Source organism: Canis aureus, chromosome 16 (assembly GCF_053574225.1).
Source record: "Canis aureus isolate CA01 chromosome 16, VMU_Caureus_v.1.0, whole genome shotgun sequence".
Lineage (NCBI taxonomy): Eukaryota > Metazoa > Chordata > Mammalia > Carnivora > Canidae > Canis > Canis aureus.
In genome coordinates this window covers 557,136-578,497 of record NC_135626.1, presented here as the reverse complement: position 1 = coordinate 578,497, position 21,362 = coordinate 557,136, and the positions used below count along the sequence as shown (strand labels likewise).

Here is a 21,362-nt window from a genome sequence, read left to right as displayed (position 1 = left end):
GAGTAATTTCATATGGGTATTTTGTTGTTTGTGTCACTCTTATGAGTTGGAAAGTGGAAAAAGAGCACCGTGCTAAATTGGTATCTAATCCTTTCAGAGCAATTTGCTAAATAAACTGGGATTTTAATTAAAACTTCAAGCCAAGAGGTAAATTACTTTAGAAGTTTGTGAAGTTTTTCTTTTTCTCATGGTTAGTATAATTACTAATAAAGATTCTTTACGAGTGGGAAATTAGGTTTTAGAATAAATAACGAGATTGCTATGGGACACTGAAATTATGAGAGGGACAAGGTTCTCTTCCCCTCTCGCTAACATGGGCCTTTTTTCTTTAGTTTGTTTGGTAACAATTCTGATCTCATTAAAAGTATTGTGATCCGAAGTAGAAGCAAGGTGGACGGCAGGCCTCACTGCAGCTCTTCCAGCTGTAATTCGTATGAGTCAATTATAATGAATGGATTTAATTAAAAAAAATACAACGTACTTTGGTGATTAACTCAGTGAACGACAAATGGCGCACTTACCCAGAGTATCATATTTGCAATAACGAAGGAAAAGGAAACTTCATAGATCACAAGAATTGCTACTTTCCAGCAAAAGGTTGTTAATTACTTATCCTTTTGCTATATTTATTGGCTCTATTAGAGGATGAGTAATTATTGTCTTCCTGGGAAACCCATTGAAGCCAGATGGCGACTTTATTAAATTGGAAGCCTCTTCAGAGTGCTAGTTATCCCTGTAGGATCTTCTCTATTCAGAGTCTCCAACAAGAAGGATCTGGAAGAGGTGAGGACTGTCAGCCCGTGGGCATGAGAGAAGGGGCTTCTTTAAAGTGCATTGGCTGTCAGAGTAGTTAATACCCATGAAACTGGTGATGTGCTCTCACACTCCTATACCTTCCCTCACACCTGCTCCCAGTGCACTTTTTTCTCCTTGCCCTGTTGCCTTTCCACCCTATCCCCTTTCTCCTAGCCTTGGCCAGGTTTCTCATGGGTCTGGCTGCCTTTGGCCTCACTCTACCTCCTCTCCCTTCTCCATTCTAGCCAGATCTGGCATAGCCCCGCAGAACACTTCCCTTCACTCTCCTCTACCTGCAGAATCCAGTTCAAGCTCGGCAGCTTGCCCTGTGAGTCCATCATGACCTGTCTGGTTCACGGAGACCACTTCAGCTTTATCTACCTTCCATACTCTGGGCTCTAGACATGTGGAACTCCTTATGCTCTCCAGCATCCCTGCCTTGGACACACTCTGCCCTCTACCCGATTTCTCTTTCTCCTCATCTCTGCCTGGCGATCACTTATTTCACACCCAGCTCAAATGGCCCCTCCTCAGTTCAACTTTCCTTCTCTGGAGTGGAAACAGTTGCTCCTGCTGGACTCTCCCACACATAATGCAGCCAGCCCAGACTGGCTCCTGAATCCCCAGAGCTGTGTTTGATCCACTACTGTTTTTGAAGAGGTGAACTTGTTCAGAGCCAGCTTCTGCTTTCTCTACCAGGGAAGGTGTTTGGGGACATTTCCTCTCTGCCTCTCTTACCATGGGACTTTATTAGGTGAAGAACAATCCAGGATGCTCATGGTCAATATTCTATAATTGGACTAACTTAGCTCCTTCTATGTGCCAGGCTATTCACAAACATTCTTTCACTTACATAGTTGTTTTTAATCTTCACAATACCCTCTGTGATGGAGGCTTTGCTAGTCCTCTTTTTTAGCTGTTAAAACCAAAAGCCTTAGAAGTTGAGATTTGAAACCAGGTTCTGGCAGTCAAGTCAAGGAACTTTTGTGTGCAAGTACAGGCTTTCCCCAGAGGTTAAATGCATACCCAGGAAGACCTATATGGCTTCAAATACTCTGAATAGACCTTGTACACCTTTAACCTTAGGCTGGCCCTAGAAAACAGCCCTGTCCACAATCTCCTTTGGTTAATATTTTATCAGCCAATAGGGATGGGGTGAAGGGCGATGGGAAAGCATGGAAGAAAAGAAAGAAATCAATATTTTTTGAACACCTACCGTATAATTGGCATTGTGCCAGGCACCATGCTAGGTGGCTCAAATGCATTGTTAATCATCTAATAACCCAAATCGCATTGTCACTATTGTTTCTGCTGAGGAAACAGGCATGGAGTTGCCCCACGTGTGGGCTTTGCCCCCAGCCCCATCCTAGAGATGCAGCGGTCAGGAAGCTGACCAGTCCCTCCCCAGCATGGGGAGGCCTTTTCTCATTAAACTATTTTCCACAGGGAGGTGGGAGCCTGGAATTTCCCTGTGGCCCCTCAGTTGGGTAGGTGGTGCTTCTTGAATCTGTCGAGAGTTGGGGGGAAGGAATAGTGATGCCATTCGCTGAGATGTGAGCAAGAGAAGAGTGAGCTAGCTTCCCTCTCAGGCTTAAAAGGGGGCTCACCTTCTTTTGACAACATCAGATTTGGCAGATGGAGCCGTGTTCCATCCAGTCACACCCTTCAGCATTTGATGGATCTCCGCCCGTATTTTCTTTGTCAGCTTGCTTTCCTGATTGAAGAAAAGAGTGCTAAGTTTTTAGTCCATCCTTGAAAGGCAATTGCTCAGTCCTTTCTCTATCTTAACTGGTCTTCTCTGGACTTTGCTGCACTATGCTCTTCCTTGAAGTGTTAACCACAGCTCTTTTTTTGCATAGATATATGTGCTATTTTTTTTTCATAGATTTATCCATCTGCCCATCCATTCAGGTTAATGGAGCCAAAAGAGCACAGTCTTTGGAGACAGGCCAACATGACTTCAAATTCTGTGTTTGCCACTTATCGGCAACAGAATATGGAGGCATAAATGTAAGATACCTGGCACACAAGTAAGTGCTTAATAAATAATAATTATTAAATTTCTTATAAGGATATATTGGTCTTAAATTCCTTCATTTTTAGGAAGCTTTCATTCTCTAAGGCACTGTTATAACCTGGAGTAGCATATTCATTATCTACTACCATGTAACAGATTTCTCCAAAGCTTAGCACCTGAGAACATCACATGTCTATTATTCATACACTTAGTGAGGGTGAGGATTCTGAGAGTGTCCTTACTGGGGTTCTGGGTCAGGGTCTCTCACAAGACCACAGTCTCTGTAGACTTGGCTGGGGCCAAGGGACCCACTTCCAAGCTCACTCACACGACTGTTGGCAGGAGGCTTTGATTTTTTTCCCACTCCCTAGGCTTCTCCGGAGTGATGATGATGAGAGAGAGACAGAGATGAGAACCAGCCAGACAGATAGCCAGACAGATGTGTGCATGCATACACACACGCACAGTGGGCCCAAGATAGAAGCCACAGTCTCTTTATAAAGATATCCTAAGGGCTCCTGGGTGGCCCAGTCGGTTAGGCATCTGCCTTCGGCTTGGGTCATGATCCCAGGGTCCTAGGATTGCGTCCCACATCAGGCTCCCTGCTCAGCAGGGGAGTCTGCTTCTCCCTCTCACTCTGCCCCTGCTTGTGTTCTCTCTCTCGCTCGCTCTCTCTCTCTCAAATACATACATACATAAAATAAAAAAGATATCCTAATATTGGAAGGGACATCTCCTCACTTCTGCTGTAGCTATTGCTTCCATAGACCAAGCCTGTGCCAGTCGTGGGACTGTGTCCAAAGGTCCCTTGTGTACAAGGGTCTGAATTCTAGGAGGCAGGGATAATCGGAGACTATCTTAGACATAGCCTACCACAGAAGAGTAGGCTGGGGAGAGCGTAGACAAATGAAGTGTCTCTACCCTGAAGGATTCTGTGTGATGGGGAGGCAGTCATGTAAGCATAAATACCCTACAAGGCAGTGACTGTACAACAGGTATCAACAGAGTGCAGAGGAGACACTGGAGAGAAGAAATCCATTAACTCTGCCCCGGGGCATCATTGAAGGTTTCCCAAGTGCAGGTACTCTGCCGTGTTCTTACTTGAGAGCAGTCCTAATGGTGCTTGATATTTGGTTGGCATCTTTTTAAATTGAAGTTACTCATTGAGGTGATTTCCTTGGACATTAAAAATAATAGGCTATCCTATATAACAGCAATTTGCTTTTTACAAAGTGCTTTCCCAGGCGCTACCTCAGTCCATATGACAGCCCCACGAGGTGGACAGGTTTTATTGCTCTTGTTTTCCTCCACTGTAGGTGAGCCAGAGAGGGGGCAAGGTCAGTATGTCAGAGTCTCTGGGTGGGGTTGTGGTGGGTCAAGGCTGGAGCCAGGGTCTTCCCAGCTCAAGTAAGCTGTGCTGGCTTCTACCCCTTCTGTGCATTTCCCCAGAGTGCTGTGGGCCTCTCATTTGAAAGCAGTAATTTGGGTCATTTCCCCCTGTAGATGCATTACACATATGCTTGCCCATATCAAGGCTTATTTGCCACTTTTATGCCCAATCACTTGAAAGATTTTCTTTCAAGAAGAAGTTTTATGAAGAAAATCATTCACAAAAGTATAGAAATGTGAATTGTGCTTTCATCAGCATTCACTGTGAAATTTCATTTTGTAAAATCCCTTGGGGGATTTGAACTTGCTCTTTGAGCTATTTATTAGAAGAGGGACCCGCACATCAATTCCTTAAGGACACGTATGCTCAAAGGACATTTAATGCTTTCGGTTCTCTTTGGAGCCTGGCTATTTTGCAAGTTTGTTTTAGTCCTTCTAGGTAAGAGGGACAAGGACTTTGGGTCCACACAGGTGTATACGCTGAGGGAGAATCTTCCTTTGGGGCAAAGATGGTAGCATGTGGGAGGAGGGTTGGCTAGTTACTCTAGTTCATGTGTGACTAATAAGTACAACCATAGCAAAAGTTCAGCGTCAGTTGTGTGTAATGGTTAAGTGCATAGATTTTGGAACAGATAGACCTTGATTTGATCCTGACTCTGGGAAAGTCATCTGATCTCTCAAAGCTTTGGTTTCTCCATCTATAAATAGGATTAATTGTAGCACCTTTCTCCTCAGATCATTGTGAGGATTAAATGAGATAATCTGTGTTTTAAGCATATAGACCTATTAATAAGAATTTCCTAAATATTAGCTCTAATGATGACAGAGATGATGGTAATAATAATGTACTTGAGTAGCTGCTATTTATAAGTTCTTTTACTTATGTGCTTATTCATGAAACATACTACAGATGTTACTAACGGTGATGTCTGTGAACAACTAAAGGCTTCAGGGAGTCTTTGAATCTCCTCAAATCACATGTGGGTATTTCATGCATATGTGTGGTTTTCTGGCAAGAATCCCAAAGTGATTCTTGGCCCCAAAAAGGTTATAAACAAAGTCCACAGTGTGCTGAAGACTTGGTGTTAGGGACACATAAATGATTATGAAACTGTCTTTATCTTTAAAGAGTTCACAGGGGATCCCTGGGTGGCTCAGTGGTTTAATGCCTGCCTTTGGCCCAGGGCGTGATCCTGGAGTCCTGGGATCGAGTCCCACGTCATGCTCCCAGCACGGAGCCTGCTTCTCCCTCTGCCTGTGTCTCTGCCTCTCTCTCTCCATGTCTATCATGAATAAATAAATAAAATCTTTAAAAAATAAAAAATAAAGAGTTCACAAAGTGGCGAGGCCGGCAGCTTTACAGACAGGATGTTGCAGAATGTCCTGAGAGGATATGAGTGACAGGGGCCACATAGAAGGGAGGGTTCATGAGACACCTTCATGGAAGGAGGGAGTGGGTGGTCAAGCCAAGTCAGAAGAGCCCAGTCAGAAGGAGTAACATGTAGAAGCCCACGGCACAAAACAGTAAAGTGCAATATACTTAAATATCACAAGTAGGCTGGCAGTAACCATACAAGTGTCCAGGGCATAGTTGGCCCAGTTCAAGGCAAGCAGGTTGGCAGAGGGGAGTGTGGAAAGTGTCTTTCAGGCCAGGCTTGGAGCTTAGACTTGATCCTGTGTCCATGGGAAGGCATTGAAGAGTTGTAAGCAAAGGAGTAACATGGTCAGAGCTGTGTTTTTAAAGAAATGCCCCTCTGTGTGTTGGCTGGACTAGAAGAGGAGACCCTGGCGCAGGGGAGACCTCATCCAGGTAAGAGGTGAGGCCTCAGGGTAAGGCAGCAACACTGGGGATTATTAAGGAATGGGAGGAAATTTAAAAATAAGAGAGGAGAGAAACCAAAAGACTTGCTGACCAGTAGGATATTGGGGAGGGAGAGGTGTCATGGGTGATTCTCAGGATTATGGCTTCTAGTTTTCCTGTGGGCCTAGGACCAATTGGACACCTGGTTAGCCATCCTTGGAGACCTGAGACAAATGTGTCAGATTGTTCCTGGTCCTAGAAATCCTTAGTGTTCTGAGGGAGATAAGAGTTGCACACGAAGTATGCAAAAGTGCAGACAATGAAAAGCACAGTAAGTGTTGAAGAGACCAGGAAGATGATCACTGTGGGCTGATGTCCTAAAGCACTCCCTGTCATCATAGCCACGGGCAGTTGTTAAGCTTCCATCCTACTTGACATCTCATCCACATTCACACTGGTTACCCTTCTCTATGTCTTGAAACACTTCTGGCTCTTGCTGGCCTTTTCTGGCTCATGCTTTCTCTCTCTGGTCCATCTTAGTCTGTTCTCTGCATGACCTACTGTTTCTGCTCTCTGGCTGAGGGTCAGCCCTCCACAATCTGCCTCTGTCTAGGTCTTCAACCTCATCTCACATTCCTTTCCTCTGGTGCTCTGTGCCCCAGCCACTTTGACCTGCCTTCAGGCTTTCCAGTGGGCCATAGTCAGTCTGACGTCTGGGCTTTTATATATTTGTTCTCTGCCTTGAATACTCTTTGTTCTTCATTTGCCTGTTCTTCTTTCTGATCTCAGCTCAAACAGCCTTTTCTCAGGAATAGGGTGAGGATTCAATTTGCTCTTCAAACTGGGATACATTTGAAAGTGGAAAAAAAAAAGCACTCTATTAATATCAACACCAGGACAACAGGTGTAAACTGGAACTGTCCTGGGCTAATGAACACATGGTCACCCTACTCAGAGTGACCTTCTCTGACTTCCCAGATGTGATTGGATCTCCCTGTTCTCTCATTGCTCTCTGGACCTCATTTCACAGCCCTTACAATGGTTTGCAGTGACACATTGCAGTGACTAGTTGAGTCAACTCTTTCTCCCCAATGGACTGTATGCTCCCTGAAAGCAGACATGTTCCCATGTGTCTTTGCCACCTGAGACATATTGTGCCACATAATAGGCTCTTAGCACTTAATAAGTGAATCAATGATTATCTCAGATTTGTATTGTTGTGTGGAATGTATAAAGCATTTTCATTTCCATTATCTTGTTTGGTTCCTATTGCACCTTGACATGTTTTCTCATCTCAAATCCATGGAGGACACAAAGGTTTTGGTTACTTAAGATCTGATAGTAAGTGACAGAAACAAGTCTAGAACTCTCAGGTCTTCTGACCCCAAATCCATTCCTTTTTCCAAAAGAGTTTGAAGAAGGGAAAAGGAAAGATGGCTCCCATATTTAGAATCTAGGTAACTGGGAAGAAGGTGCTGACCTTAGAAAAATGCAGAGCAGGGGAGTCTGAGAAACATTGTCAATTTTCAACTGCCCCATGAAAAGCCACGTAGCATTCCAGGCTACAGAGATCTCAGAGTAGAGCCACGGATGGCCCCTTAACCTTCAGGGGGCATTAAGCAGACAGTTTTTTATTGTCATTTTATTGTGGTGAAATATACATAAAATGTATCATCTAAACCATTTTTGCATGTATAGTTCAGTAGCATTAAATGCATTCATCTTGTGCAACTGTCAACATCATCCATCTCCAGAACATTTTCCATCTCTCCAAACTGAAATTCTGTACCCATTAAACAAATAACACCCTATTTCCCCCTCCTCCCAGCCCCTGGAAACCACTGTTCTACTTGGACTCTTCTAGCTAGAAGCTCACAGAGATAGAACCATATAATATTTGTCTTTCTGTGTTTTTTTTTTTTTAAGATTTTATTGATTCATGAGAGACACAGAGAGGGAGAGAGAGGCACAGACACAGGCAGAGGGAGAAGCAGGCTCCATGCAGGGAGCCCGATGTGGGACTTGATCCCTAGTCTCCAGGACCACACCGTGGGCTGAAGGCGGCGCTAAACTACTGAGCCACCCAGGCTGCCCTATCTTTCTGTGTCTTATTTCACTTGGCATAAATGTCTTCAGGGTTTCATCGATATTGTACCAGGTGTCAAAATTTTGTTCCTTCTTCAGGCTGAGTAATTTTACAGTGTATGGATATACCACATTTTCTTTGTCTCTTGATGGACATTTGATGGACACTTGGACTGTTTCCACCTTTGGCTATTGTGAATAATGCTGAACGTTTGTATATCAGTATCTGTTCAAGTCCCCGATTTCAGTTCTTTTGGGTAAATACTCAGAAGTAGAATTACTGGATCATGTGACAATTTTATTTTCCATAGTAGCTTTTTACATTCCCAGTGCCTGAGGGCTCTAATTTCTCTACATCCTCTTCAACATTTATTCCCTTTTTATTATTTTTTATGTGTGAAGTTGTATCTCATTGTGGTTTTGATTTGCATTTTCCTAATGATTAGTGATGTTGAGCATCTTTTCATGTGCTTATTAGCCATCTGTATGGCTTCTTTGGAGAAATGTCTATTCAAGTCCTTTTCCCATTTTTAAATTGTTTTTGTTGTTCTTGAGTTGCAAAAGTTTTAAAATATATTCTGAATATTAATACCTTATCAGATAAGGGATTTTCAAATATTTTCTCCTATTCAGTGGTTGCCCTTTCATTCTGTTGACAAGTGTATTTTGATGCAAAAAGTTTTAATTTCAATGAGGTTCAAGTTATTTATTTTTTCTATCTGTGCTTTGGTATCATATCCAAGAAATTATTGCCAAATTAAATATCATAAAGCTTATTTCCTATATTTTCTTCTAACAGCTTTATAGTTTTAGCTCTTATGATTAGTATTTGACCCATCTCGAGTTAATTTCTGCATATGATGTAGGGTTAGAGTCCAACTTCATTCTTTTTCCATATCCAGTTTTCCCAGCAGCAGTTGTTAAACAGAATGTTCTTTCCCCTTCTAATAGACTTGTCATCCTTGTCAAAAATAATTTGACCATGTATGTCAGGCTTTATTTGTGGGTTCTGTATCCTATCCCCTTAGTCTGTTTTTTTTTTATGCCAGTACCATACTAACTTTTATTGATTTATTATTTTTTATTTAGAGCTGCTTTTGGTTCATTACAAAATTGAGCAGAAGGAACAGAGATTTCACATAAGCTCACTGACCCAACATATGCATAACCTCTCCCGTGGCAGAATGGTACATTTGTTGCAATCAATGAACATATATTGACACATTATTTTCATCCAAAGTCCATGATTTATGTTAAGGCTTACTCTTGGTAGTGTACATTCCAGTGGTTGTGGATGAATGAATAATGATAAGTATTCACCGTTATATAGAGTATTATCACTACCCTGAAAATCCTCTGTGCTTCACCTATTTGTCCCTCCCTCACTCCTTTTTTTTTCTTTTAAATATTTTATTTATGTATTCATGAGAGACCCAGAGAGAGAGGCAGAGACAAAGCAACGGTGCAATTACCAGAAGAATGGAGGCTAGACAATGGGTTCATAGAACCAGGATTTGCAGATACCTCCCCTAAGGAAAGCCCTACAAGGACTGCCCTTCACCCCTAACTACACAAAAGTTGCTGGTTATCCAGACCCAGACCAGGGTCGCTGCAGGGAGCCTGATGCCGGACTCAATCTCAAGACCCCGGGATCACAACCTGAGCCAAACAAAGGCAATCAACCACTGAGCCACCCAGGTGTCCCTCCCTCCTCCATCTTTATCTGTGGCAACCAAGGATATTTTTACTGGCTCTGTAGTTCTGCCTTTTCCAGAATGTCATATAGTTGGAATCACACAGTATGTAGCCTTTTCAAATGGGCTTCATTCACTTAGAAATATGCATTTAAGATCCCTCCATGTCTTTTCTTGGCTTAATAGCGCATTTCTTTTTAGCACTGAATAATATTCCAATATCTGGATGCTCCATAGTTTATCTATCCATTTACCTACTGAAAGACATCTTGTTGCTTCTGAGTTTTGGCAATTATTAATAAAACTGCTATAAACATTCATGTGTAGATTTTTTTTCTGGATATAAGTTTTCAACTCATTTGGGTAAATACAAGGAACACAATTGCTGGATCATATGGTAAGAGTATGTTTCCTTTTTAAAGGAACTGCCAAAGTGTCTTCCAGAGTGGGTGTACTGGGGCACTTGGGTAGCTCAGTCTGTTAAGCGTCTGCCTTCAGCTAAGGTCATGATCCCAGGGTACTGGGATCGAGCTCCACATCTGGCTCCCTGCTCAGTGGGGAGCCTACTTCTCCCTCTCCCTCTGCCACTCCCACTGCTTGTGTTCTCTTTCTCTCAAATAAATAAAAATACTGAAGTAAGTATTTTTGTATTTCCATCAGCAATGAGTAAGAGTTTCTGTTGCTCCACATCCTTGCCAGCATTTGATGTTGTTAGTATTTTGGATTTTGACCACTCTAATAGTTGTATAGTGGTATCTCATTGTATTTCATTGTTGTTTTATGCACTATTTTGATAGCTTTGTTGTAAGTTTTGGCATCAGGAAGTGTGATACCTCCAACATTATTCTTCCTTCTCAAGATTGCTTTGGTTATTTGGGGTCCCTTTAGATTCCATATGAATTTTATGATAGATTTCTATATTTCTGTAAGGAAAAAAAGCCATTTGGATTTTGGTAGAGATTGCATTGAATCTGTACATTACTTTGTGTAGTATTGACATCTTAAAAATATAAATTCTTCTAATCCATGAACATGGGATGTCTTTCTACTTATGTGTGTCTTCTTTAATTTCTTTCAACAACATTTTGTAGTTTTTGGTGTATAGTCTTTTGCCTCTTTGGTTAAGTTAATTCCTACATATTTTATTCTTTTTTTTAATTTTTTAAAAATTTTTTATTGGTGTTCAATTTACTAACATACAGAATAACCCTTTGATGGTATTACAAATGTAATTGTTTTCTTAATTTTCTTTTTGGATAATTCATGGTTAGTATATAGAAAAACTGATTTTTGTGTATTGATTTTGTATCCTACAACTTTTCTGAATTCATTTATTATTTCTGTGTGCATATATGCGTGTGTAATCTTTAGGGTTTTCTATATATAAGATCATGTCATCTGCAAACAGATAATTTTACTTCTCCCTTTCCAGTTTTTTTTTTATTCATGAAAGAGAGAGAGAGAGAGAAGCAGAGACACAGGCAGAGGGAGAAGCAGGCTCCATGTAGGGAGCCTGATGTGGGACTCGATCCTAGGTCCCCAGGATCAGGCCCTGGGCTGAAGGTGGTGCTTAAACTGCTGAGCCACCCGGGCTGCCCTCCCTTTCCAATTTGAATGCTTCATTTCTTTTTCTCACCTTTTGCTCTGGCTAGAACTTACAATACTATGTTGAATAAAAGTGGCGGAAGTGGGCATCCTGTCTCATTCCTGATCTTAGAGGGAAAGCTTTCAGTCTTTCACCATTGAGTATGATGTAAAAAGATCTTAAAAAGAGATGGGATTTTTTTTTTTTTTTAAGAGATGGGATTTTGAAGTCCTGGGACCTATTTAAAATTGGACTTCTCTGTGTTCTCAGCATGTAGCACAATGTCTGGCACATAGCAATTATTGAATGAATAGACTTTTAAAACAACACAGTTTCTCAAAACCAAATGAGCTAAAGGCACTGCTGAATGAAGTATTGATGGGGATTCATGAGGTTGGCAAGGATTGAAAGGTAAACCATAAAGGTGATAAGGAGTCATTTGTTGTCTGCTGACATGGAGTACGTATTGGTCCCACATTGAAGGCAGCACAGCCACTTGGACCTTAGTAAACTTTGCTTGGATAGTCTGCTTTTTAGAGAAACTTCCCTGTTAAGTTATTTTTCCCTTTCCTGTTAGCACTTAGCAGCTGGAAGAAAATAACATATGTTGTATCTCCTTGCATTTATGACTACTGAATTAATCACTTCAGTCCATTGGATGCAAAGAAACAAATGAAATGCTACAAATTATAGATGAAAGTTGTTCATGCTAATAGAGTGTGTAACATATGCCTTACTCTGGCACAGCCCCCCCCCCTTTTTTTTCTCCACAACATTCCATTTATACACAGAACTAAACAGACAAGCACAGAGTCACTATTGCGGTTAGAAATTGGCAGCATGGGAAAAGGGAGGAACGGGTGGGGAACTGGGGTGTCGTTAAAAAAATACAGCCCCCCCCAAACTGGGGTGCTTGGGGGGAACTTGGTCTGCTTCAACCCAAGAGGAATCAGAAGATCAAAAGCGGTTTGGGAAAGCCAGAACCATCAGGGATAGAGGGAGGAGGAAGGTCCAGGGGGTGAGGGGGCTGTTCGGCAACTGGGGTGAAGGGATTGCCCTCCCCCTGCTGGGATCCCCCCAGCCCCTCCAGTCTGGCAGGAAGGGGGCAGCCTGCAACCCCCATGGGCAGGTCTGGGGCTGCCAGATGCTCCAGGCAGGAGGCTGGAGGGGCTCACAAAGGCTTGCCTCCCAGAGAGATGACGGCACTGCCCCCCCGGTTTCTCTGCCAAGGTGCAGCAGTCCTTGACCTCCTCGTAGCAGTTTGCTTGTAACTCATGCTTGATCCCGGTCGGCTTTTCCTTGATGGCATCCTTGGAGCTGGCATAAATCATTTTGCTCTTAAGGGGTGCAGACTCAGGTGGCAGAGCTTTGAAATAATGTGAATGATATAAAGGACTTGAATCTGCCTTCATTTTAATTTATAATAGTTGGAAAGTATCGAGTCACCATCATTTCATTAGTAATGCTATGCTCTTCCTTTGGAACTTAGCTCTCTCAACTTAGAGCAGATAAAAATCCTGATTTGCTATAGTCTTAGGATGGGAAAGTCAAGTGATTGCACTTGGTGTGTTGGCATCTCTCTTCATCTAGACTTCTAACAAGCAAGTTCTGAATATGAGCGGACACGTCCTCACTTTTTTCCTTTAACAAGGGTCATCAGAGTTACAGATTTAAAAAATGAATTATGTAAGTGTAGAACTTGTTGATAACTTTAAGAAGCAGGGGGATGTAGTAGAAAGAGCAGGCCTTTCTGTCTCACCAAGGGATTTTCTGGCTACTAATAAAGAAATTCTATAATGTGTGCAAAGAGAGGATATATTCTAAGAATACAAGGCTGTTTTACAGGATCCAAGGATAGGAGGGACAGCCAGGCTCAGGAGGGTCTGGACCGAGGACTTAGAAGCCCTAGGAACGAAGGTCACTCAGCCTGTCACCAGGGCCACATGGTCTCACCTTCACTTTTCTCTCTGAACCTGCTTCTTCCTTCTCTCTCAGCAGCAGGGCTGCCTTTACTCTCTGTGCTCACAGCCAAGCACATCTGCCCGGCTCTGGCTTTTTATCATTTCCAGGTCAAAGGCCAGCAGAAGCTTCCTGGTATTTTAAATTTCCAAATTCCTGGAAGAGAGAATCTGGTCATCTCACCTTGAATCAGACGACCATTCCTGGTTTGTTCATTTATTCATCCGCAAACTCTTTATCGAATGCCAGGAGACACTGGGGGATACATTCTGCCTTCACAGACGTGTGTGAAGACGTGTGTGTGTGTGTGTGTGTGTGTGTGTTAGAGAGAGAGAGAGAGAGAGAGAACAAGAGAGCATGAGTGAGAGACTGTGAGCTCATTTTTTGGGGGACTGACTTGAGAGTTGCAATTTTCAGAGAAAGAAAAGCATAGTTTGGCATTCAAATAGCCTTGGATTCAAATCCTGATTCCTCTCCTTACCAGTTCTATGTTACTCTGGGCATATTACATACCTTTCTCAGCCCCAATTTTCTCCCCTGTAAAATGGGAATGATTCTTTCTAGGGTAATTATGAGAATTGAAATGAAAGAATATGTGTGAAGCCATGAGTATAGTGCCTGCCACACAGAGTGAGAACTCCACCCCTCACTGGTTGTGATCTTGAGCAAGCTCCATAACCTTTCTGAAATGATTTCTTCACCTATAAAATGGGAAAGGATATCATCTACCTCACATGCTTATTGTAAGGATTAAATCATGTGACATGCATCAAGTCTCTGGGAATATATATGTAATAGAACCCACGATGGTGCTGCTCCTCTAGTTTTTGTTAATAGTCACAGTTTTTTTTCCCTCTGTCTTCTAGTTCCCATTTGGCCGACGCTTGCCTTGTGACATCTACTGGCATGGAGTTTCATTTCACGACAATGACATATTCTCTGGCCAAGTGAACAAGTTTCCAGGTATCTGCTGTTGTTGTTGGCATCGAAAACTGTTTTTAGGCTGAGCATCAGGGTGCCCTCTTCTACAAAAACATGACAGCATTTTGAGCTCAGACTCAAGGACTCTTGGGACTTGCTGCCTGCACAGCCACAGTGCCCTTATCTTGGGAGGGAAGCTAATGCAGAGGTCATCAGGATTTGACCCACCAATGGTTTAAAGACTGGAGGTTCAAAAATAAAAAGACAGGCTTTCCTGGACTAATTTGACCAGTGGAAGAACATGACCTTCACCTTCTGCATTGTAATACAAGGGTGTAATTAGGAGACTTATGTTCTCAAAATGGAAAAAAAAAAAAATAGACCACTTCACTTAAATTACTTGCAAGAAACTGAAGTACTAGAATTCTAGGAATATGCCACAAAAAGGGATTAGAAGCTTCTGTTTCCTTTAAGTATCATAATTGGAGGTGCCATTTTTAAAACCAAATATAGCAGTCTCCGTGTTGGGAATGACAGGTTGAGCCAGTGCTTACTGTTTACCTAGGGACCTTGTCCCAGTGATGTTCTCCTATAAGGAGGACAAGTGCTGAGAAAGTGTTAGAGCCAACACTTTGAAGACACCCTCTCACTCCATTCCCAGCCTCCCCGTATGCCTTTCCATTTTATTTTTAATCTCTGCCACCCTCTTCTGCTATTGATTGATATTCATTATTTTTAATGGCTGAGTGAGGAGGGTGGTTAGGGTGAGTGAGTGTGCTCAGCAAGGAAGGAACATTTAGTTAAGCAGGGGTTAGGGGTGGGGTGGGGGGTGGGGAGTGATGGCAGCCGAAGTGTCTCTCTCTTATATTCAGAAATTTTAACCTAATACGCACAACCATATTATAATACAATAGTAACTTAGTTCTTTAAAAGAGCATCACCCTGAATCCCATCCCTCATTTAACAAAACGACAAGGTAAATATTTCTGTATTTCCTCCCAAACCTTAACCATATTTTTATATCATGTTTACATGCTTCAGTCAGAAAGTGATTGCCTGAATACAAGGTGTTTTCTCCTAGGATGATATCATTTATGCTGATTTTTAAAAGAATCAATTTACCCTTTTTCTGGGGTGCCTGATGGCTCAGTTGGGAAAGCATGTGACTCTTGATCTCAGGGTTAGGAGTTTGAGCCCCACAGTGGGTGTAGAGTTTACTTAAACAAAAAAAATTCCTCTTTTTCCTTAGCATTCTGTGCCGTGTCTTTAAGAAAACAACTCTCAGAAAACCCAGTAGCCATACACTATATAGTGGCGATTTATACCATATCCACTAGGGGGTTTTAATTCAGTGTGCAGACTACCCTGGGCCTTATTGGGCTCCAATTCACTCAAAAAGATAAAGGGCAAGAAACACAGCTTGCCAGCCAGTCAGCATTAGGCATTTCTCTCTAGTGGTGTCTTTGCAAGGGTGCCAGAGCCTAGTCTCACCCCTCAAGTGAAAGGTCAGGTGTAAGGAGACAAGACCTGCATTGGTGGATGTGGATCCATCTTGGCTTAAACACCACTTTAAGAGCCCTATCTCCTGGAGCTCCTCCTAAGCAGAGTTTCCAGGGTCCCCAGCAGGGTCAGGCTAAATTACAAGAATTGCTACATGAGGAAAGCCTGGAGCTACAGCACCCTACTAGATATTTATGCAATTTGCTGATCAGGGATCATTTTAACCATATGCTTTGTTGTCTAGTAACACAGCTAACTTTCTACCTTTATTGGTTTCCCAGGGAACAGAGCTAGAAAATTAACCCACCTCTAGAGAAGGGGAAGAGAACGAGAAGGATTCTGGTAACCAGGATTCTTGCACACAGTTTAAGAGGGATACCTATCATTTTCCGTCTTGCTGCTCATAAAAGGTGGCTTTTTGATGCCACTCGAAGGATTTAGTAGGACACTGGGAGAATGTGATTTGGAAGAGAACAATTCTTTGAAGGAGAACAGAGTTCCTAAGACATCCTCAAATGAGGCTTCATTTACATTTTCCCCTCTTTGCTCGGGCCTCATCTCATGACTGAGAGTAGGAAAGAAGTCATAGCTATGGCTCTCCTTTTGGAACACAAATTAGAGAGAAATACCCTCAAAGGACTAGTTTCATTAAAGGTGATATAAGAATATTCTTTCTAAAGAAGCAAGTTCGCTCTATCCCCTATTCCACGTGCCAGTGACTGGAACATATAATTTTCCACTTTACCAACAGCAATTAATTAGTTCTAATGACAAAGCAGGCTCTCGAACCTCTAGGCAGAGAGGCGGTGTGGCTACGCCCTCTCCCTATGGAAGACAGCAGTTCTTAGCTATGAAGTGATTCCAGAAGGATCTGTCCTTTGGCTTTAGTTTGGGTCCAGGCTCATCTTCTGTCTCTCCTGCATCCTGTTATTCTAACAGTGCATCTTGTATGTAGAGTAAGTTCTACGGGATGTGGCAGGCAACTGTAAATGTGTCACCTGCTGAATAAACGGAAGACTTTTGAAGATGCATATGGAAGCGATTTATTTTGTTTGTGTCAGCACATTGATTTTAGCCACTTCTCTATGAGCGAGGTCCTCCAAGATATGTTATTATGTCTTCACATGATGAATTAAGACTTTCTTTTTTTAATAATAAATTCATTTTTTATTGGTGTTCAATTTGCCAACATACAGAATAACACCCAGTGCTCATCCCGTCAAGTGCCCCCCTCAGTGCCCATCACCCATTCACCCCCACCCCCCACCCGCCTCCCCTTCCACCACCCCTAGTTTGTTTCCCAGAGTTAGGAGTCTTTATGTTCTGTCTCCCTTTCTGATATCTCCTACCCATTTCTTCTCCCTTCCCTTCTATTCCTTTTCACTATTATTTATATTCCCCAAATAAATGAGAATATATAATGTTTGTCCTTCTCCGACTGACTCACTTCACTCAGCATAATACCCTCCAGTTCCATCCACGTCGAAGCAAATGGTGGGTATTTGTTGTTTCTAATGACTGAATATGCCATTGTATACATAGACCACATCTTCTTTATCCATTCAACTTTCAATGGACACCGAGGCTCCTTCCACAGTTTGGCTATTGTGGACATTGCTGCTAGAAACATCGGGGTGCAGGTGTCCCGGCGTTTCATTGCATCTGAATCTTTGGGGTAAATCCCCAGCAGTGCAATTGCTGGGTCGTAGGGCAGGTCTATTTTTAACTCTTTGAGGAACCTCCACACAGTTTTCCAGAGTGGCTGCACCAGTTCACATTCCCACCAACAGTGCAAGAGGGTTCCCCTTTCTCCGCATCCTCTATGACATTTGTGGTTTCCTGCCTTGTTAATTTTCCCCATTCTCACTGGTGTGAGGTGGGATCTCATTGTGGTTTTTATTTGTATTTCCCTGATGGCAAGGGATGCGGAGCATTTTCTCATGTGCATGTTGGCCATGTCTATGTGTTCCTCTGTGAGATTTCTCTTCATGTCTTTTGCCCATTTCATGATTGGATTGTTTGTTTCTTGGGTGTTGAGTTTAATAAGTTCTTTATTATAGATCTTGGAAACTAGCCCTTTATCTGATACGTCATTTGCAAATATCTTCTCCCATTCTGTAGGTTGTCTTTTAGTTTTGTTAACTGTATCCTTTGCTGTGCAAAAGCTTCTTATCTTTTTTTTTTTTAAAAGCTTCTTATCTTGATGAAGCCCCAATAACTCATTTTTGCTTTTGTTTCTTTTGCCTTCGTGGATGTATCTTGCAAGAAGTTACTGTGGCCGAGTTCAAAAAGGCTGTTGCCTGTGTTCTCCTCTAGGATGTCCACTCTCACCACTGCTATTCAGCATAGTACTGGAAGTCCTAGCCTCAGCAATCAGACAACAAAAAGACATTAAAGGCATTCAGATTGGCAAAGAAGAGTCAAACTCTCCCTCTTCGCCGATGACATGATACTCTACCTAGAAAACCCAAAAGCCTCCCCCCCAAGATTGCTAGAACTCATATAGCAATTTGGTAGCGTGGCAGGATACAAAATCAATGCCCAGAAGTCATTGGCATTTCTATACACTAACAATGAGACTGAAGAAAGAGAAATTAAGGAGTCAATCCCATTTACAATTGCACCCAAAAGCATAAGATACCTAGGAATAAACCTAACCAAACAGGTAAAGGATCTATACCCTAAAAACTATAGAACACTTCTGAAAGAAATTGAGGAAGACACAAAGAGATGGAAAAATATTCCATGCTCATGGATTGGCAGAATTAATATTGTGAAAATGTCAATGTTACCCAGGGCAATTTACACATTTAATGCAATCCCCATCAAAATACCATGGACTTTCTTCAGAGAGTTGGAACAAATTATTTTAAGATTTGTGTGGAATCAGAAAAGACCCCAAATAGCCAGGGAAATTTAAAAAAGAAAACCATATCTGGGGGCATCACAATGCCAGATTTCAGGTTGTACTACAAAGCTGTGGTCATCAAGACAGTGTGGTACTGGCACAAAAACAGACACATAGATGAATGGAACAGAATAGAGAACCCAGAAGTGGACCTGAACTTTATGGTCAACCAATATTCGATAAAGGGGGAAAGACTATCCACTGGAAGAAAGACAGTCTCTTCAAAAAATGGTGCTGGGAAAATTGGACATCCACATGCAGAGGAATGAAACTAGACCACTCTCTTGCACCAGACACAAAGAAAAACTCAAAATGGATGAAAGATCTAAATGTGAGACAAGAGTCCATCAAATTAAGACTTTCTATTTTAAAAAAATCTGATTTAGATATGTCTTTGCTTTAAGAAAGTTCCAAACTGTCAATTCTCAGCTTACAAGCACAGTTTTTTGCTAAGTTTCAGGGCCTGAGATGTATGGCTGCACATGGCAGGGGTTGCTTGAGAGTCCACCCCTGGAAAGGGACTTTCTGGCAGAGAAGGAGAGGGCTCTGTGGGGAAGCTCTGGGGGTAGCTTGCTATCAAGTACTTGGCAGTGCCAGGGATACAAAGACAAGGAGAAAAGCATGTAGGGAGAGAAGTCAAATACAAAATAAGTGCCAGACTGGGGTGCCATGGGGGTTTGGAATGAGGGCACATGACCTAATCTAGATCTGCTTGGGGGACAGACAGGACAAGAGACCCAGGAGAAGAGAATCAACATGTGAACTGAGCCTCTGGGACTGGATGGGCCTGACCTCCCTGCAAAACGTAGGAGCAGAGTTGATGCAAAGACATAGGGTGTATAGAGCAAGCTGCTCATTCAGCGAAGGACAAGTGGCTAATGATGGTCAGAAAGGGTCAATATGAGAGGGGCTGTGGATAGGTGATAAGCAGGGACCAAAGGATAGCATCCTTATAGTCTGAAAGTCATGAGGAGCCACTGAGAAATTGTTAGGCCAGAGAGTGGCATGGGCCAGCTTGCATTTTAGAAAGGCCAGCCAGAGGGATGATTGGGAGTGGGTGGAAGGGCTGAGCCAGAAAACAGAGGTAGAGCTAAGCGGCCACTGCAGGATCCAGGCAAAAGATGAACTCATCAGTGGTGCAGGGAACAGAGAGAAGAGGGTGGATCTGGAAGTATTGATTTGTTGTTGGGAGCTGTATTTGTTGTTGGTGTTTTTGCCAAGAATTATTGTCAGTGATATTTGGATTGAATAGTACTTGTGACATAGCTCAGATTTTGTTTTTGTTTTTTTTAAAAAATTGGATTATGTAGGTCTGTATGGGCAAGCCTGAGGATTAGACTATTACACTCTTGCGTAGCTTCACAGATGAGACCTACCAGGCCTTGAGACTCCAGTGTGTAGCAGAGAGAAGAATCCAGGCCAGTAGTGGCAGGAGGCAAGTCCCTGGTATGGGAAGTTCCAGCCCGAGTTAGGGTGTCTTCCCACCACAGGGACATCTGGAGACAGACTTTGTTGAGAAACTCAGGTAGGCAGTGAGCCTCAAAAGAGCCTGTAAGTAGGCAGCAGGGGGACAGGCACCGGCCTCAGGTCACAAGCAGGAGGACCCAGTGCTTGCTGGGTCATCTTAGTGGAAGAGAGGAGGATCACTGGCAGGAAAAGAGCAAAGGCATTGCTAAGGCAGCCACTCAGGCACCAGGAGCAAAAGATGGGTTACCAAAATCCAGCGACAAAGCAATCAGAAAGCCTCCAAAGACAGCTGAAGCCCTCCTTATCTAATTGGAGTACAAAGTCAAGGTCAAAGATTGCCTTGTTCCCAGTGTCAGTGGGGAGCTGATAGTTAGGCTTATAGCTTCCACCTCAGATCTGAGTGTGTCCCAGCGCCTAGGACCAGGGTCACAGGGAGGGGTCAGTGCTCCAGTTGCTTGGAGAAGGGAGGTAGAGTCTAGAGCCAGCAGAGCCTGGCACATATTTGCTCTGAGAACATGTGCTCTGGCCCAGCTAGAAATGCAGCGACTTTTGTCAGCATCTTACTGAGAGAAGAGGACATTCCTCACATCTGCCTCTGAGCCATCACCAGAGCGCAGATGCCAGCAGTTTCCACATGGGGTAGAGGGAAGGGTCAAAGATGCTTTCTCTGGCAGCTTAGATATGGTGGAGGAACAAAAGTTTTGGTGGTAAGTGGATGGAGGGAGGTCTATACTGGTGCCCCATGGAGACAGGCATTTAGACAGGGGAGGGGTGAATCACTTGTAGCCAGTGGGTTGGAACTGTCTGGGAAGAGAAGCCACTGGATGGTAGGGTGCTTCCAGGGTTGGCTGCTTTCAGGAGAGGACTACCTGGAGACTGGCACAGAGGCAGACCTGCGGGCAGGTTTATCAGCTGGTCTGGGGACTTATGATCCACATTACAGAAGGAGCCATCACAGGTTTCAAGTGACTATGTACTCATTTTGCTAGACATTGTTTGTTTGTTTGTTTGTTTTTGAGAGGGAGACAGAGCGCAGGGGAGGGGCAGAGGGAGAGAGAGAATCTGAAGCAGGCTCCACACCCACTGCAGAGCCCAACTTGTGGCTCAATCCTATGATCCCAAGATCGTGACCTGAGCCCAAATCAAGAGTCAGACGCTTAACCAACTGAGCCACCCACGTGCCGCTGGACATTGATGTTTACAAAAACTTTTCTGGGGCATTCAAACTGCACTTGTATACT

At 43.0% G+C, this 21,362-nt stretch overlaps 1 protein-coding gene across 8 annotated transcripts in view; it reads left to right on the top strand.

Moving 5' to 3' along the window:
• TTLL11 (tubulin tyrosine ligase like 11) overlaps positions 1-21,362 on the top strand; it is a 244,759-nt gene that overhangs the window by 36,422 nt on the left and 186,975 nt on the right. For 7 of the 8 annotated variants that reach the window (XM_077850531.1, XM_077850530.1, XM_077850529.1 and 4 more), the window contains one exon: positions 14,192-14,288. In XM_077850531.1, coding sequence (XP_077706657.1) covers positions 14,192-14,288 — 97 coding nt within the window. Of the gene's footprint in view, positions 1-13,473; positions 13,532-14,191; positions 14,289-21,362 lie in introns of those variants that run through there. The other variant, XM_077850536.1, reaches the window with a different exon arrangement.